General features: G+C 38.7%; 1 protein-coding gene across 5 annotated transcripts in view; it reads left to right on the top strand.

Annotated features, from left to right (window-relative positions):
• Positions 1-366: 366 nt before the first annotated feature.
• Positions 367-14,809, top strand: part of rab44 (RAB44, member RAS oncogene family) — a 17,554-nt gene continuing 3,111 nt past the window's right edge. For 3 of the 5 annotated variants that reach the window (XM_051896389.1, XM_051896388.1, XM_051896387.1), the window contains exons 1-2: positions 367-525; positions 1,320-14,740. In XM_051896389.1, the coding sequence (XP_051752349.1) occupies positions 1,322-14,740 (13,419 nt within the window). In that variant the 5' untranslated portion in view covers positions 367-525; positions 1,320-1,321. The remainder of the gene's footprint in view (positions 526-1,319; positions 14,741-14,809) is intronic. The other 2 variants (XM_051896391.1, XM_051896390.1) reach the window with 2 other exon arrangements.

The raw sequence follows: 14,809 nt of genomic DNA, 5'->3' as shown, positions 1-14,809 counted from the left end.
GCTTTTTAATGTATCATAGTTTAAATGGTATCATATGTTAATTATTGCATTGTTAAGCTTTAAAATGTGCACTGAAGAGCCAGCAGATCCCTGTGCTGTTTGTTTTGGACATGCAAAATGTTTGAGAAACTACTGAAATTGTATGGTACTGTAAACTAAAAAAAATAAAACATATATATTTATATATATATATATATATATATATATATATAATGCAACAGCTAATAATCAACATTATTAATGGTTTAAATATGCACTTTGTGCAAGTTAATTTTGAAGGACAAAAACTTGTTTCTAAATCACACAGGAAGAATGATCAGCAACTGTCTTCATATGCTTACCGTTCACACTTAACATGCGATGCAATTTGTGTCAACAATACAGGAAGTTGAGGGTAGCAGTGAAAAGGAAGCTAAAACTCAGCTTCCTTCAAAAGAGAAACATAGGCAACTAAAAGTGTTCAGCTGTGTGCTCTGCTAAAACCCCCAAGACTGCAAAGTACATGGATTCTTGAATCACCAGAAGGTAACGTCAGTTTATCATGGTACTTTCCTAGTGGCAAGCTTTAGGGGGCACGCTTTTACAGGTCCGCTGTGTCATTTGCATTTGGAAATGCAAACTTGTACATGTAAATGAAGTTTTATCCTCAGATTATTCATATAAACACTGGATTACTTATTCTTGTTATTTAGTTTATTAGTGGAATGTCTTGTTTTTTACATTTGAGTAAGCTGTTGGTCTCACACTCATTTTGGTATTTTTCTGATAATGTCATGACAGAATATTTATTCATCCATCCAATAATGGGTATTTACACATAAAGGTTTTTTCTTTTTTCAGTGTTGGAGTCAGATAAAAACAGTAGTTGCATCATCATTACTCATTTTCCATTAAGGTTGTGAGATATCATAATTTGTGCATCATAAGTTGTTATATATTGTTACTAAAACTGACTAAAATGATAAAATGATTGTCAGCACATGGTGAATGGAATGAGAATGCCATTAAATGATTTGTGGAGTTGTAGAGTATAGTGGCATGATGGAAAATGAAAAGTGCGATGATCTTGTTTTTGACACATTTGTTATATTGAAAATATAACTCTTCAGCTTATATCTATCTAGTATCTACTTTTATCTATCTTGTTAGGGTGCTTTGAGAGCACATGCGTGACATTTGCTTCTGTGTGTGAGTCATGTACATATGACGCATCACTAATGCTCTCTGGTTTCCTTTTTAATCATGCTATTATAAGTGTCAAAGATGTTTAGAAATGACTTATCCCCATTGTTTGTCTCATTATATGAACATATGAACAGCCATGTCAGGCAGAAGACCCAAGAAGAACCAGAGACTTGGTTCATCTCGACGAGGTCCTAAAGGTCTTAAAAATTTTGAGCAAGATAAAGATGATGATGATGATGGGCTTCAGCAGATTGCAGAGAGTGGTGATGGGCAAAATGAATTTCACACCACCACTGATTACCATTCAGCCCAATTTGATCATCCACCAGGTCAACAAACCTCTGTGTTAGAATGTCCTCCACATGCAAGCAGTCACAAGGATTCACTCATGGAGACTGAACTTCCAGAACGGAAAAGAAAAATGGGATCAACTCGCAAGAGTCCTGGTGGGTTTAAAGTTGAGCGAAAGCTTGAGGTGAGGAGCACTGAAGAGTTAGATGAATATTTAACTCAACCAAACACATCAGCCACTGAAGAACAACATTCATCTCTCACAGAAGATGAACAATCAAGGTCATCAAGTTTTCCTTCTAGTTTATCCCTTCAGACTGAAAGTTCTGGGTTGGGAGGGGAGCCTCAAGCAACTTTTATGGTTGTGGTTCCGGAAAATGAAGAAAAAGATGCAATACGCCATCAAGAAATAACCTCTCATTCTTATGAGGTAGTAAATGATACGCCTATAGACAAGACAGTGGGGGGATCTGTCCATTTTAGTGCTGCTACAGTAGCTGAAAGTGATTTGTTGAGGGAGGATTCAGTCATGTTTAATGAACTAAATGCATTGAGTCGCCAAGAAACCCCATTAGCCAGCACCTCTGGACAAAAAAGAAGGATGGGATCAACCCGCAGGCCTCTCAGAGGGAAAAACAGAGAAAATATAGGTGTGCAAGAAGATTTGAGAAGCATGACAGAGAATGAAAGAAAAGCAGAAGTCATAGATGAAGGAAAGTTCAGCACGTCAGAAGAGATGGCGCAAATGTGGGATGGTGTGGCAAGAGATGATCCATCGTCCCACACAGAATCATCTTTGGTTTCAAATCTGTCTCTATTGGCTGAGCTAAAAGAGCTTGATGTTTCAGCTGGAACTGAAACTATGAATCAATCAGTTGCTTTTCCCCTTGTTGATCCAGAAAAGCCCCTACCTGAAACATCTAGCCACCATGGTACTCCATTACTCAACAAGGGATTGGATTTTAAGTTTGGTTCATACACTGAGGATTTTGATGTTCTAAACAAAGTTTTGGAAGAAGCAGGAAGTCATTTTAGTGATAACAACCAACATGTGCCAGATACAAGAAAAGATACAAACACATCTCACAACTGCAGAGATGTAAACACAGTAGAAGCCAAGGAGGAGGTTCTAAAGCAGAAAGAGGAACCATCTAGAAATAATAAAACGAGTAGTTTATCACCAAGACAGGATGCACAATTAGAGGAACTTGTGTTAAATTCTGAGGCATCACTAAGCCAACATGATAACTTTGATTGTTCAACTGCTCAAATTAAAGAGGGAGGAAATCGAGGTTTTGTTGTGCCTGCGTCTAACATTAGCCATGCTGAACCCACAGAAACCAGTTCACCACATGAGATGAGTGATGCTGTTAAAGAAAGCCAAGAGATTTATATGGAAAAGAAACATGAAAATAATGTTTGTGATGTTGATTCAATAACATGTGATACTCTGACTGATTTAGAGTGTGTTGATGAAGATGAAAGAGGATCTGAAACAGACAATGGATTTGAAATGACAGACCAGGGTGATGCAAGAGATCACAAAGTAACACAAATAATAATGGAAGTAAGAGATAATAAAGAAGACGGAGGAACGAGCACTGAGACAGTATGGATTTCACATCAGGAACCGTGTGAAGTTTCAACTGAAAAAGAGGAGTTACATAGAGAACAAGAATATTCATCAACTATATCTCAAACACAAAGTGTTCCGTCACAAGATAATGCTGGGAAGATGCTAGAAAATAAGGAGGCTAGAGAAGACAAAGGAGAGACTGAGAATACTGTAATTAATGATGTGACCTCAAAGTCAGAGGAAATGCTTAGTTTTGAAGACTCAGCAACAGAGACAGGATCTCATGCACACCAACAACAGTTTATGCAATCTCCTGAAAAAGAAGGTTATGATTTAAGTGAAAGTGGGTATGAGGAACGTGAAAAGGAAGGAATATTTTTCAGTGCAGAGTCAGAGAATATGGCTTTTGACAGAAGTGTTGGAAGAGGTGAAGAAACTGAAGGAATTGAGGGGATGGATGCAACAGTCCTGATATTAGATGTGGAAAAACCTCTAACCAATGCTAACACAGCATGTAATGATAGCGAATCAGATTTTCAAACAGAAAATCCAGAGCAAAACAGAGTATTAACAGAAGAGCAAAATTCTACTTCCCCTGATACAAACCTGGAAGCATTTCAAGTATCTGATAACGTTTCTACTGTGATTGATTCCAGTCTCCTTTTGCACGTAGCTGTAGGTTCAGAAGAGACAGACACCATTGCTGAGGAAAGTTATATCAGCTCTGTTGTTCCTGAAGATTCTCAAGATTCTTACAAGCTCACAACCTTTCATTCAGAAACCCAGGGAAATGAAGGAGATGATGAAATAGTGCCAGTAGGGGGAGACAAAGACTTACAAATTCAAACACAGAACAAAGATTTTTACTCATCAACCAGTGAATCTGTAGGAACAGAAGAGAACATCCATGATGTTAGTGTTTTAGTTAGAGAATATGACGTTAATGTAGATACAGTAACAGTGGAGAGTAACAGGACTACTGAATCAGATTTTCTTCAAACTTCTTCTGACGCACTGAAAGTATCTGAAAATCCTGAGAATGAGGTTTTGAGTGACATCAACATCATTCCTGAAGATTCTCTCAGAGAGGAGGCACACTCAAAATCGACTCCAATTGTTCACAAGCGAAAAATGGGCTCAACTCGAAGACCTCTTAAAGGCAATAAAGGAAAGGAAAGAAAATATCATGATGAAAATGAGACACTTGACAGTGAAGCTATGATCAATGTAGAGAAAGAAACATTTAGTTTGGATGATGAACCCAGTCCAGATGAATCTTCGTTACAAATCTCAAAAGATGGAGCTAAAGAACAGGAAGTGGAAATATGTGAGAAGAATGATGTTGGTCCTGCTGAAGGGTCTGAATCTGATCTCATGCAGTCATCATTTAGTTTAGATTTAGTGTCTGAGGAATCCACTGCAGTAACTGTCTGTCACATCACAGAATCACAAACCCTCACAAAAATCAATGAAGAGTCCCAGGAAGATACTGGAGATGCTGAAAGAGTGCCAGCAGAGGGAGACACAGACTCACGTTTTGAAATTAAAGCACAGAACAAATTGTTTGACTCAACAACCTGTGAAGCTGAAGGAACAGAAGAGATCTCTCATGAGGCTAGTGTTTCAGTGAGAGAAGATGACAGTATTGGAAATAAAGATACAGTGGAGAGTGATATGACTTCTGAGTTAGTTTTTCTTCAAAGTTCTCCTGATGTAAATGTGGAAGCATTGAAAGTGTCTGAAAATGCTGAGAAAGAAGTTTCAGGAGAAGATTCTCTCAGAGAGGAGGCACACTCAAAATCGAGTCCAATTGTTCACAAGCGAAAAATGGGCTCTACTCGAAGACCTCTCAGAGGAGATACAGGGCAAAGAAAAGGAATAAAATATGATGAAAATGAGACAGTTGACAGTGAAAGTATGATCAATGTAGAGAAAGAAACATTGATTTTGGATGATGAACCAAGTCCAGATGAATCTTCATTTCAAATCTCAAAAGATGGAGCTAAAGAACAGGAAGTGGAAATATGTGAGAAGAATAATGTTGGTCCTGCTGAAGGGTCTGAATCTGATCTCATGCAGTCATCATTTAGTTTAGATTTAGTGTCTGAGGAATCCACTGCAGTAACTGTCTGTCACATCACAGAATCACAAACCCTCACAAAAATTAATGAAGAATCCCAGGAAGATACTGGAGATGCTGAAAGAGTGCCAGCAGAGGGAGACACAGAATCACACTCAGAAATTCAAACAGAAAACAAAATGAGTGACTTAACATCTGAAGCAGAAAGAACAGAAGAAAACATCTGTGAAGCTACTGTTTTAATGAAAGAAGATGAAGTTATTGGACATACAGTTACAGTGGAGAGTAATATGACTATTGAGTCTGAATTGCTTCAAAATGATACTTTCTCTGATGCAAAACTGGAAGCATCGAAAGTATCTGAAAAAACTGAGAATGTTTCTTCTGTGACTGATACTGGTCTCGTTGTGCAAAATGATGCCACTGAAGCGTCAAGAGAGACAGATGCAATTCCTGATCAAAGTGACACCAACATCATTCCTGAAGATTCTCTCAGAGAGGAGGCACACTCAAAATCGACTCCAATTGTTCACAAGCGAAAAATGGGCTCAACTCGAAGACCTCTTAAAGGCAATAAAGGACAAAGAAAAGGAATAAATTTTGATGAAAATGAAACAGTTGACAGTGAAAGTATGATCAATGTAGAAAAAGAAACATTTTTGGATGATGAACCCAGTCCAGATGAATTTTCATTACAAATCTCAAAAGATGGAGCTAAAGAACAGGAAGTGGCAATATGTGAGAAGAATGATGTTGGTCCTGTTGAAGGGTCTGAATCTGATCTCATGCAGTCATCATTTAGTTTAGATTTAGTGTCTGAGGAATCCACTGCAGTAACTGTCTGTCACATCACAGAATCACAAACCCTCACAAAAATCAATGAAGAGTCCCAGGAAGATACTGGAGATGCTGAAAAAGCAGCAGTAGGTGGAGACACAGACTCACGTTTTGAAATTAAAGCACAGAACAAATTGTTTGACTCAACAACCTGTGAAGCTGAAGGAACAGAAGAGATCTCTCATGAGGCTAGTGTTTCAGTAAGAGAAGATGACAGTATTGGAAATAAAGATACAGTGGAGAGTGATATGACTTCTGAGTTAGTTTTTCTTCAAAGTTCTCCTGATGTAAATGTGGAAGCATTGACAGTGTCTGAAAATGCTGAGAAAGAAGTTTCAGGAGAAGATTCTCTCAGAGAGGAGGCACACTCAAAATCGAGTCCAATTGTTCACAAGCGAAAAATGGGCTCTACTCGAAGACCTCTCAGAGGCAATAAAGGACAAAGAAAAGGAATAAAATATGATGAAAATGAGACAGTTGACAGTGAAAGTATGATCAATGTAGAGAAAGAAACATTGATTTTGGATGATGAACCAAGTCCAGATGAATCTTCATTTCAAATCTCAAAAGATGGAGCTAAAGAACAGGAAGTGGAAATATGTGAGAAGAATGATGTTGGTCCTGCTGAAGGGTCTGAATCTGATCTCATGCAGTCATCATTTAGTTTAGATTTAGTGTCTGAGGAATCCACTGCAGTAACTGTCTGTCACATCACAGAATCACAAACCCTCACAAAAATTAATGAAGAATCCCAGGAAGATACTGGAGATGCTGAAAGAGTGCCAGCAGAGGGAGACACAGAATCACACTCAGAAATTCAAACAGAAAACAAAATGAGTGACTTAACATCTGAAGCAGAAAGAACAGAAGAAAACATCTGTGAAGCTACTGTTTTAATGAAAGAAGATGAAGTTATTGGACATACAGTTACAGTGGAGAGTAATATGACTATTGAGTCTGAATTGCTTCAAAATGATACTTTCACTGATGCAAAACTGGAAGCATCGAAAGTATCTGAAAATACTGAGAATGTTTCTTCTGTGACTGATACTGGTCTCGTTGTGCAAGATGATGCCACTGAAGCGTCAAGAGAGACAGATGCAATTCCTGATCAAAGTGACACCAACATCATTCCTGAAGATTCTCTCAGAGAGGAGGCACACTCAAAATCGACTCCAATTGTTCACAAGCGAAAAATGGGCTCAACTCGAAGACCTCTTAAAGGCAATAAAGGAAAGGAAAGAAAATATCATGATGAAAATGAGACACTTGACAGTGAAGCTATGATCAATGTAGAGAAAGAAACATTTAGTTTGGATGATGAACCCAGTACAGATGAATCTTCGTTACAAATCTCAAAAGATGGAGCTAAAGAACAGGAAGTGGAAATATGTGAGAAGAATGATGTTGGTCCTGCTGAAGGGTCTGAATCTGATCTCATGCAGTCATCATTTAGTTTAGATTTAGTGTCTGAGGAATCCACTGCAGTAACTGTCTGTCACATCACAGAATCACAAACCCTCACAAAAATCAATGAAGAATCCCAGGAAAATACTGGAGATGCTGAAAAAGCAGCAGTAGGTGGAGACACAGACTCACATTTTGAAATTAAAGCACAGAATAAATTGTTTGACTCAACAACCTGTGAAGCTGAAGGAACAGAAGAGATCTCTCATGAGGCTAGTGTTTCAGTGAGAGAAGATGACAGTATTGGAAATAAAGATACAGTGGAGAGTGATACGACTTCTGAGTTAGTTTTTCTTCAAAGTTCTCCTGATGTAAATGTGGAAGCATTGAAAGTGTCTGAAAATGCTGAGAAAGAAGTTTCAGGAGAAGATTCTCTCAGAGAGGAGGCACACTCAAAATCGAGTCCAATTGTTCACAAGCGAAAAATGGGCTCTACTCGAAGACCTCTCAGAGGCAATAAAGGACAAAGAAAAGGAATAAAATATGATGAAAATGAAACAGTTGACAGTGAAAGTATGATCAATGTAGAGAAAGAAACATTGATTTTGGATGATGAACCAAGTCCAGATGAATCTTCATTTCAAATCTCAAAAGATGGAGCTAAAGAACAGGAAGTGGAAATATGTGAGAAGAATGATGTTGGTCCTGCTGAAGGGTCTGAATCTGATCTCATGCAGTCATCATTTAGTTTAGATTTAGTGTCTGAGGAATCCACTGCAGTAACTGTCTGTCACATCACAGAATCACAAACCCTCACAAAAATCAATGAAGAGTCCCAGGAAGATACTGGAGATGCTGAAAGAGTGCCAGCAGAGGGAGACACAGAATCACACTCAGAAATTCAAACAGAAAACAAAATGAGTGACTTAACATCTGAAGCAGAAAGAACAGAAGAAAACATCTGTGAAGCTACTGTTTTAATGAAAGAAGATGAAGTTATTGGACATACAGTTACAGTGGAGAGTAATATGACTATTGAGTCTGAATTGCTTCAAAATGATACTTTCACTGATGCAAAACTGGAAGCATCGAAAGTATCTGAAAATACTGAGAGTGTTTCTTCTGTGACTGATACTGGTCTCGTTGTGCAAAATGATGCCACTGAAGCGTCAAGAGAGACAGATGCAATTCCTGATCAAAGTGACACCAACATCATTCCTGAAGATTCTCACAGAGAGGAGGCACACTCAAAATCGACTCCAATTGTTCACAAGCGAAAAATGGGCTCAACTCGAAGACCTCTTAAAGGCAATAAAGGAAAGGAAAGAAAATATCATGATGAAAATGAAACAGTTGACAGTGAAGCTATGATCAATGTAGAGAAAGAAACATTTAGTTTGGATGATGAACCCAGTCCAGATGAATCTTCGTTACAAATCTCAAAAGATGGAGCTAAAGAACAGGAAGTGGAAATATGTGAGAAGAATGATGTTGGTCCTGCTGAAGGGTCTGAATCTGATCTCATGCAGTCATCATTTAGTTTAGATTTAGTGTCTGAGGAATCCACTGCAGTAACTGTCTGTCACATCACAGAATCACAAACCCTCACAAAAATCAATGAAGAGTCCCAGGAAGATACTGGAGATGCTGAAAAAGCAGCAGTAGGTGGAGACACAGACTCACATTTTGAAATTAAAGCACAGAACAAATTGTTTGACTCAACAACCTGTGAAGCTGAAGGAACAGAAGAGATCTCTCATGAGGCTAGTGTTTCAGTAAGAGAAGATGACAGTATTGGAAATAAAGATACAGTGGAGAGTGATATGACTTCTGAGTTAGTTTTTCTTCAAAGTTCTCCTGATGTAAATGTGGAAGCATTGACAGTGTCTGAAAATGCTGAGAAAGAAGTTTCAGGAGAAGATTCTCACAGAGAGGAGGCACACTCAAAATCGAGTCCAATTGTTCACAAGCGAAAAATGGGCTCTACTCGAAGACCTCTCAGAGGAGATACAGGGCAAAGAAAAAGAAGAGAATATCATGATGAAAATGAGACACTTAATAGTGAAAGTATGATCAATGTAGAGAAAGAAACATTCAGTTTGGAGGATCAACCCAGTCCAGATGAAATTACATCACAAAGGTCAAAAGATGAAGCTACAGAAGGGAAGGAAATATGTGAGAAGAATGATGTTGGTCCTGCTGAAGGGTCTGAATCTGATCTCATGCAGTCATCATTTAGTTTAGATTTAGTGTCTGAGGAATCCACTGCAGTAACTGTCTGTCACATCACAGAATCACAAACCCTCACAAAAATCAATGAAGAATCCCGGGAAAATACTGGAGATGCTAAAAGAGTGCCAGCAGAGGGAGACACAGAATCACACTCAGAAATTCAAACAGAAAACAAAATGAGTGACTTAACATCTGAAGCAGAAAGAACAGAAGAAAACATCTGTGAAGCTACTGTTTTAATGAAAGAAGATGAAGTTATTGGACATACAGTTACAGTGGAGAGTAATATGACTATTGAGTCTGAATTGCTTCAAAATGATACTTTCACTGATGCAAAACTGGAAGCATCGAAAGTATCTGAAAATACTGAGAGTGTTTCTTCTGTGACTGATACTGGTCTCGTTGTGCAAGATGATGCCGCTGAAGCGTCAAGAGAGACAGATGCAATTCCTGATCAAAGTGACACCAACATCATTCCTGAAGATTCTCTCAGAGAGGAGGCACACTCAAAATCGACTCCAATTGTTCACAAGCGAAAAATGGGCTCAACTCGAAGACCTCTTAAAGGCAATAAAGGACAAAGAAAAGGAATAAATTTTGATGAAAATGAAACAGTTGACAGTGAAAGTATGATCAATATAGAAAAAGAAACATTTTTGGATGATGAACCCAGTCCAGATGAATTTTCATTACAAAACTCAAAAGATGGAGCTAAAGAACAGGAAGTGGCAATATGTGAGAAGAATGATGTTGGTCCTGTTGAAGGGTCTGAATCTGATCTCATGCAGTCATCATTTAGTTTAGATTTAGTGTCTGAGGAATCCACTGCAGTAACTGTCTGTCACATCACAGAATCACAAACCCTCACAAAAATCAATGAAGAGTCCCAGGAAGATACTGGAGATGCTGAAAAAGCAGCAGTAGGTGGAGACACAGACTCACGTTTTGAAATTAAAGCACAGAACAAATTGTTTGACTCAACAACCTGTGAAGCTGAAGGAACAGAAGAGATCTCTCATGAGGCTAGTGTTTCAGTGAGAGAAGATGACAGTATTGGAAATAAAGATACAGTGGAGAGTGATATGACTTCTGAGTTAGTTTTTCTTCAAAGTTCTCCTGATGTAAATGTGGAAGCATTGAAAGTGTCTGAAAATGCTGAGAAAGAAGTTTCAGGAGAAGATTCTCACAGAGAGGAGGCACACTCAAAATCGACTCCAATTGTTCACAAGCGAAAAATGGGCTCTACTCGAAGACCTCTCAGAGGCAATAAAGGACAAAGAAAAGGAATAAAATATGATGAAAATGAGACAGTTGACAGTGAAAGTATGATCAATGTAGAGAAAGAAACATTGATTTTGGATGATGAACCCAGTCCAGATGAATCTTCATTTCAAATCTCAAAAGATGGAGCTAAAGAACAGGAAGTGGAAATATGTGAGAAGAATGATGTTGGTCCTGCTGAAGGGTCTGAATCTGATCTCATGCAGTCATCATTTAGTTTAGATTTAGTGTCTGAGGAATCCACTGCAGTAACTGTCTGTCACATCACAGAATCACAAACCCTCACAAAAATTAATGAAGAATCCCAGGAAGATACTGGAGATGCTGAAAGAGTGCCAGCAGAGGGAGACACAGAATCACACTCAGAAATTCAAACAGAAAACAAAATGAGCGACTTAACATCTGAAGCAGAAAGAACAGAAGAAAACATCTGTGAAGCTACTGTTTTAATGAAAGAAGATGAAGTTATTGGACATACAGTTACAGTGGAGAGTAATATGACTACTGAGTCTGATTTTCATCAAAATGTCTCTGATGCACACGTGGAAGAATTGAAAGTATCTGAAAATGTTGAGAATAAAGTTTCAGGAGAAACAGACACAAGTACCAAGCCAAGTGACAACAGCACTGTTCCTGCAGGTTCTCACAGAGAGGAGGTACATGCAAAATTGAGTCCAGTTGTTCATAAGAGAAAAATGGGCTCAACTAGAAGACCTCTCAGAGGAGATACAAGGCAAAGAAAAGATAGAGAATATCATGATGAAAATGAGACATTTAATAGTGAAAATATAATTAATGTAGAGAAAGAAACATTCAGTTTGGAGGATAAATCTACATCACAAAGCTCAAAAGATGCTCAAAAGCTCACTGGTGTAAAACTGGAAGCATTGAAATTATCTGAAAATACTGAGAATGTTTCTTCTGTGACTCATACTGGTCTTCTTGTGCAAGATGACACTACTAAAGGATATAGTGATATGACTACTGAGTCTGATTTTCATCAAAAAGCTTCTTCCCATGATGCACACGTGGAAGAATTTGAAGTCTCTAAAAATGTTGAGAAAAAAGCTTCAGGAGAAACAGACACAATTACTGAGCCAAGTGACATCAATATAATTCCTGAAGATACTCTCAGAGAGGAGGCACACTCAAAATCGACTCCAGTTGTTCACAAGCGAAAAATGGGCTCAACTCGAAGACCTCTCAGTGGGAACAAAGGACAAAGAAAAGTGAGAGTAGAAGTGTCAGGAGAAGAAGACACAGAAACACTCTCAGAAATTCAAGACCAGGATAACGTGGTTGATCACAATGTGACACAAGAAATTATGAATATAAGAGACAATGAAGATGAGGAGAGAATGACCACAAAGCCAGTGGATATGTCAGTGCAGCTATGTGATGATTTAGAACAAGAGCAAAGATCAGATGTATCTCAAACACAAACTGGTCCATCACAAGATGATACTGGCTCACATTTATTAGATGTCCCAGAGAGAACTGCAGATTTTGTTAGAGACAGCCTTACAAGTCATTCTGATCTTGTCTTGTCTGATGCCCTGCTTATGGAGGAAACTCAAATTCATGTGTCATCTGAGGATGTTGTCATGGGTGACACTTCTGTACCTCCAACAGAGGTAGTTGAAATGCATTCAGTCTCCAACAGATCTTTGCAGAAGAGAAAAATGGGGTCAACTCGGAAGAGAGGGAAGAGGATGGTAAATGAAGAGGAGGTTGAAGAAGAGAAAGAGGGAGAAGCTGAAAATACAACAATTGATGATGGGACCACAAAGTCTGAGGAGAAATTAACTCTTGAAGAAGCCATTACAGGATCTCCTGTACATCAGCAAGCGTTTAGTTCATCTGCTGGTAAAGAAGGCTTTGACATTCAGGAAGTGGCTAGTAAATCAGATGTGCAGACAGAAAACTCAGAAGAAAGTGATCAAAAACAAGCTGCTGAGATGGCTTCAGACCTTCCTTTGGGAGATGCTGAGACATACTCAGTTCCTGAACAAAGAGAAATCTTAAGCATCATTACTGAAGAGTCTCACAGAAAAGATGTACAATCAAACTCGATTCCAGTTGTTCAAAAGCGAAAAATGGGGTCAACACGCAAGACATTCAGAGGGAACAAAGGGCAGAGAAGAGAAGTAGAATCCAAAGAGATGGATGGAGAGAGTAAAGGAATGGCAAAGGAGCAGGATACAGACCCACATTTAGCAACCAGTGAAGGAGAAAATAAATTGGATGAAGACACTGAACAAACCTTCCCTGTTGAATTTTCTCATCAAGCAGCTATTTCGAACATGTTTTCTGAATCAGAAGATGGAGTGAAGGAAGTTTCTCTCAATATCCATGACCCATCTGATGTGAGTGAAGAAAAGGGCATAGAGAATACTGAAAATGACAGTAATAGTCTGAATGAGGCAATCAATCTCTATGAGGGGACAACGGACAAATTTGTCTTGACAGTCAGTCGCGAAGATGTTCATCAGAGCATGTCTGCAGATTACCTTGATCAAAATGTTCATGGAGCATCAGAGCCTGAACAAACTGAAACCATGTGCCATCCTATTCCCACACAAGAACTAAAAATCACTCAAGATGATGTTGTTCATGAAAACAGCTCTCAAAAAATACCTTCCACACATGAAAAGAGGCGAAAGATGGGCTCCACCCGAAGAAAACCTCGAGAAATGCGTGGGGAAAACATGGGTGACCAGAACGATATACTTGATATGGCAATGGATAGAGAAACTAAAAAAGCAGAGAATGATTTAGATGATATGCCTTTAGCATCAAGCATTAGTCAGCTCAAGGAGATGTCCTCAGAAGCTGTCAGCACCACAGATCTTGAATCTGAAATGTTAGTTGGTGCAACTGATTTAAAAGGAGTTGAAAATGATTATCAGAATAATTCTGACCCCAGTGAACCAACTGCACATGAAACACCTGAAAATACTCTTCAAATATGTGAAAATCAGTTAGTAAATGTTGATGTTACCAAACATCTACAGCCAGAGACTGTTACAATTGAGAAAAGAAGGAAGATGGGCTCGACTCGGAAGAATCTCAGAGAAGGAAGAATACGGGGGAAGAGAGATGCATACGAGGACACGGAAACTGCAGACACACATTTACAGATGTCTCAGGACTCTGAAATGAGCTTAGTAGGAAAAGCTGTGGGAGAACAAACAATTCACGATTACTCTAATCAGTCAGAGGATTCACTTCTTAGTGAGATAGAGAGAGCTTTAAATAAGACTTCTCAAAGTTCATTGAATTATGAATTGTTTGTCAATCAGCCAAACTCAGGTGACTTAGCGAATATTCCTGATCTCAATAAGCTAGAAAACTCAGAAATCAAATCTCAGCTAAAACCATCACAGAGCTCCAAAACTCACAGTGAACCCAACTCACCAGAAAGACGAAGAAGAAAAATGGGTTCAACTCGCAAGAATCCCAGACAGCAGATCAAAGCAGAAAGGGAGGATGAAGATAAGGAGGATGGGGAGATAGAAAAGAACTTAGAGACAAATAAGCAAGAAATCAAGGACCTTGAAAGAGTTGAGGTGTCTGTAGTGCATAATATCCCTGAAAATAAGCTAAATAAAGAGTATCTTGATGTCCCCAGTGCACACACAAGTGGCAGTCAGCTCGAAGAAAGTGGCAACCCTGTTGTCCAAGAAAAGACGTCGCCTTCAACTAAAAGGAAGTTTGGGTCCAGACGCACTAATAAGGGCAAACAAGGCCTTGGTAGGCTGGACGCTTCTGACAGTAGGAATGAATTAGAAGATGGAGATCATAAACCAAACGTCTCTGAGATCGAGGACAATCTGCACAGTGATTTAACAGTATGTATTTCTTCGTTTAGGAAATGTCCTTAGATGTGTATTTGTACTTGAATCTTTTATGGAAATTGT

This window comes from Ctenopharyngodon idella, chromosome 6, assembly GCF_019924925.1.
Source record: "Ctenopharyngodon idella isolate HZGC_01 chromosome 6, HZGC01, whole genome shotgun sequence".
Taxonomy (NCBI): domain Eukaryota; kingdom Metazoa; phylum Chordata; class Actinopteri; order Cypriniformes; family Xenocyprididae; genus Ctenopharyngodon; species Ctenopharyngodon idella.
This window is presented reverse-complemented; position numbering and strand designations above follow the sequence as displayed.